General features: G+C 35.5%; 1 protein-coding gene across 1 annotated transcript; it reads right to left on the bottom strand.

Moving 5' to 3' along the window:
- Positions 1-2,863: 2,863 nt before the first annotated feature.
- Positions 2,864-4,632, bottom strand: LOC139845037 (scarecrow-like protein 32). Its single transcript, XM_071835257.1, has one exon. The coding sequence runs from the start codon at positions 4,508-4,510 to the stop codon at positions 3,182-3,184; it is 1,329 nt and encodes a 442-aa protein (XP_071691358.1). The 5' UTR covers positions 4,511-4,632; the 3' UTR covers positions 2,864-3,181.
- Between the last annotated feature and the right edge of the window lie 312 nt (positions 4,633-4,944).

Below are 4,944 nucleotides of genomic sequence, written 5' to 3'. Positions count from 1 at the left end.
ACCGTTTAGATCTTCCGCCTCAACTGAGCTCCGTTCATCCTACTTTCCATGTATCGAACTTGAAGAAGTGTTTTGCCGAACCCGAACTCGTCATCCCTCTTGAGGAACTTACTATTGATGACAAACTCCACTTTGTGGAAGAACCGGTTGAAATTTTGGACACCTCCGTCAAGACGCTAAAACAAAGTAGAATTCCGATCGTTAAGGTCCGTTGGAATGCCAAAAGGGGACCCGAGTTTACTTGGGAAAGACAAGATCAAATGCAAAAGAAATACCCTCATTTATTCGCGGATTCGGAAACGCAAGATCTCGAGGAAGAAACAACGACTACTACGCCTACTTATATTTCGGGACGAAATTTCTTTTAAGGAGTAGGTAATGTAACATTCCGCCTTTTTCCGTTTACTTTCCATTTAACTATTTTATAGTCCGTTAAATATTTATAACATCTCCCGTTGATACGCGTTTTAAATTATCTCATTTAGGTAATTCACACCCCCGATTCAAACTTAAGGGACCAATGTTGCCAAATGACCAAAGTTTTGACTAGGTCAAAGTGGTCAACACCCACCTCCTCCATTCATTATCTTTTCCATTTTCCATTTTTCTAAATACTTTCAACATATTCTCTCAAACACCAATTCAAAGATTCATCATCCATTTTCAATCTAACAATCAAACATCAAAACAAATTACATATTTGGAATCCTTGCATCTTCCTCTTCGAATCTATACCGATTACTTCTCTTTTGGGTAACTTTCTAAAATCATTAGATTTTGTGTTCTTGATGATTTTTACTTATAAAAGTGTTAATTAGTGTCTATGGCTCAAGTCTAACATGAATATGTGATTTATATGTTCGATCTCGTTATTTTAAGCAACTAGCATGAACTTGAATTTTGGTGTGTTTGATTTGGTGATTTTGGTTGCTTGAATGTTGTTAAATGTTATAAGTGCATGTTTTAATTGTGTTACTAGTATCACTAGCCTCAATTTGATGTGTAGGTTGCTTTAGAAAACTTCATAAACTTGATTATTGATTTTGGTGATGTTGGTTAGGGTTTAATAGACCTAAATGTGAACATTTGATGTATTGAATGCTGAATTGTTGTTGGTAAGTGGTTAGTTGAATTGTATGCTTGATTACCTATGAAACGGCGTAACATATGTGTGCATTTAATTCCCGAATCATAAATGTGCATTTATGAACTTGGAAGTATTTATGACGAACATTAAATGAGCATTCAACTTGAATTTTGATTTTTGTAAATGATGTTTTTAATTGATGAAAGGTGTTTAGTTGCATTCCTCGTTAAATTACCTTTCCAACGATGTATGGTACACGTTTTAAGTATTTACGGTTTGCGAATTGTGCTTAATTGAAGTTTGGTTGAGACTTGAATAATTGAAACTGGCCAGGCACCAGTTCACGTTGATTGCCGCGGCGCGACATAAGCCGCATTCAGGGACTGACCTACATGGTCAAATTTTGAAAAATGTTTGCTATGCTACGCACCTCCGATTCACATGTAACTTGTTCTAACATGCTTATATATGATTAAAAACCTCAGAAAAATAGTTCGGGACCCGACCCGAATGTGTTGACTTTTTCGTTGACTTTGACTTGACCAAAGTTGACTTTTGTCCAAACTTAACCAAATAAATGCTTATGCAACCATTCTAACATGTTTTTATACTTGTACCTTGCATGAAACTTGACAATTTGATTCACATGCTATAATAATCGAGTCGAAACGAGCCATAGGACTAATTGAACGCTTTGATCAATCGTGTTTACCGTTATTGATACGACCTACTTGTTTAGGTCAAGACTAGCATTCGTCCTTGCACACGTTTACTTGTGAAGTACTTTTATACGCTTGCACTCAAGGAGAGATCATAGTCCCACCTTTTCAACAACTTTTACTTTAAACTATGAGATGAGAAACATATACGTATCATACTTTTATGCTCTGGACACAAGTACAAAAACAAACATTTCACGTGCGAGTTTGAACAGAAAGCCTCAATTCAATTATCATTAGTTACACTTGCAGGGTGTAAACGAGAACTTATATTATGTGATCACATGGGCTTGACGAGCCTCATTCGGACGGTTCGCTACCGTTAGCGGATGAAATATATTTTCGAGTATAGTGTATGTTCTAACACTACGTAACAGGGTACAAAACAGTTAAGTCTTGATAATTGGGTGCTCGCGAATATACTTTTGGAATACAAACGATTTGGATAATCAACTATATTAAATCTTGTGGTTCAAAAACAACGTTACTAATACACCTGTGATTTCACCAACGTTTTTCGTTGACAGTTTTCTATATGTTTTCTCAGGTCCTTAAACGCTATGTGATACATGCTTCCGCACTCTTTTTGATACTTGCTTGGATGTCGAGTATATATGCATACATGGAGCATCTTTTGGATTACTTTCAAAATTGTATCGCATATGTTTCATTTGTACGTTAAACATTGTAATGTAACTAGTCGTGGAACTACCTTTGTAAACTTGAAACACTTTTACATTTGAAATGAATGCGACATATTTTGGTCAAACGTCATTTTAAAGACTTATGACCACGTAACGGGACCTAAGTAGATGGCGCCGTCAATGACGATTTTGTCGAGTCGCTACACCTCGGTGGTAATCATAATATATATATATAGTATTCCTTCCTTTTGTATTTAGAAATTTATTAAGGAAATCACATTGATATATATATCAGACATCTTGTGTATTGTGTAATTTTGTCAAGTTGCAACAAAAAGCAGCAGTGTTATTGGAAATTATGTACATATGAACTATGGACTAAAAAGACACAATTTTGTTATTCATGTTCTAAGAAAAAGTAATATTGTAAATGAGTATATTAAGGCATAAAGCATGTCAAAAATTACTTAACTCCAAACTTCTTGAAACAAAGAGCTACAGACACTAAATAAAAACAGAAAAGGATTTCAATATCTTCTTTCCAATCCACATATATTACTGCTCATTTTGCAGCCTTGCAGTTCTATATATGATGATTAAAAAAAGACACACTAACTTCATTTGTCACTTTCTTCTCCACATAAGGTTAACGTACGAAGCTACCTCGATCTTTACAATTCACCATCAACTGATAATAGCACTCAGATTTCATTATATTGATTGATCTTAAATTAATATGGTGTTCTAATGCTGAGTTTTTTGGCATCTTCGTGATCCAGTAATTTATCTTCAAAACCATATGGGAACCAAGCCATGGCGTAAATGGAATTATGACCCTTCCATGTGAGCACAATCATGTCTTCTTCAGTCTTCATTCCCCAACCACTTGCATGTTCATCAAGCAAAACCTTTACTTCACTAATTGTATCTTCACCAAATGCTACACTAAGAAAGCCTAAATTTCTCATCCTTTGTGAGAATTTGGCTCCTGATTCTAGTCTTTCTATCCTTTGTCTCCCTTCAAATCCTATAATATTTTCTATCTTGTGACCAATATCAGCTTCATACTCCATTCTTTGACAACTATCTTTTTGCAAGAAAGTTTCTAATGAATCAAAGGGTATCCACAAGAAGTTAAAGCATGTGGTGATCCTAGATGCTAAACTTGATGAGTCCAAATCGGAATCTTCATCAACGATTGTTAGTATACGAGGGTTCAAGCTTTTGATTAACTCTAGGAATGAGTCTTTATCCGGCATGTAACGTATCCAATTTTGGCAATTAATTACCAATGCCTCATCTTCTTGGACTAGATTTTGTTGTGTTAACAGAAATTCATAGTTGAAGTTGATTGAAGACTCTTCTAACAAAGGTGGGACATCTATCACATTGAATTCAAACGGAACGTTTCTAAAGTTTGCAAAATTTGTTAAACGTAGACCTACTTCTTCTGTTAATACATTTAGAAATGGAGGCACAAATGGCCTCCAAGAAGGAACTGATATGCGTAAGCTAGGAGGCCCTTCAAGCCTCTTAGCGAGCGCGTCTATTAAAGTTGGCCATTGCATACAATGAGTAATACTAAAGTCCAAAATATGAACTTTAGGGCAACCTTGAATAGCCTTAAAAATAATACTATTTGATGCACAAAATCCAAACCTATGCCAAGGAATGAGATCAACATACCCAGCTAACTCGGTCACACTCATTAATCTCCTCCAAAAATCACTCCTTCCTCCATTAAAATTCATCGGTGTTGGGCAAACCCTAGAAGCCCTAGAGATAAGTGCCCTTAAAAACCAAGACGCAAGCCTTTGGTTAGGGTCGCCAGAGGATGAAGCTACGTTATTGAGGACCCACATCACTTGTTGAGCCGAATTGACATCACTGTTTTCGAGTGCGTTTGCGCAGTGCAAGAGAAGCTTTTCGATACAAGCTCCATCAAGGTTTCCTAAACAACCTTTAAGTGCACCAGAGAGTGGGTTTTGGTGCAAATTGAGGAGGGTGGTTGAATTTGATATGGGAATCGAGTTCGGGTTTGATCGAAGTTCAGCTTTCATAATGATTTTGGATAATGGATTGAGATAATTTATACATGTAGAATCCAGATGAAGATGGTGTTACTCATGGAAGTTGTGATATTTTAGAGAGAATTTGATAAGATTGAGTTAGAGAAAGTGATTTGTACTCATCTATATGGTAACAATGAATGAAAGAGTAAATCATATATATACTGATATACATACACACGCTCAGGTAATTCTGGATAATACCAAAATACTTCGCACGAACTAATTATAAGAGCATCTTCCAAATTTAATGCGTTAAACAATTTTATGTTTCATCTTACTATTTATGTTTGTCCCATAATAATTATAACTAGGATGAGGTCATAAGCTCATTTGGGCTCAAAATTTTGAATGAAAAATTAGAAAATGAAAAAAAATAAAAAAATTTGCTGACGTCATCATGTTACTATTCCTATTATTCATTC

This window comes from Rutidosis leptorrhynchoides, chromosome 4 (assembly GCF_046630445.1).
Source record: "Rutidosis leptorrhynchoides isolate AG116_Rl617_1_P2 chromosome 4, CSIRO_AGI_Rlap_v1, whole genome shotgun sequence".
NCBI lineage: Eukaryota > Viridiplantae > Streptophyta > Magnoliopsida > Asterales > Asteraceae > Rutidosis > Rutidosis leptorrhynchoides.
The sequence above is the reverse complement of the archived record's forward strand: the minus strand, read 5'-3'. Positions and strand labels throughout refer to the sequence as shown.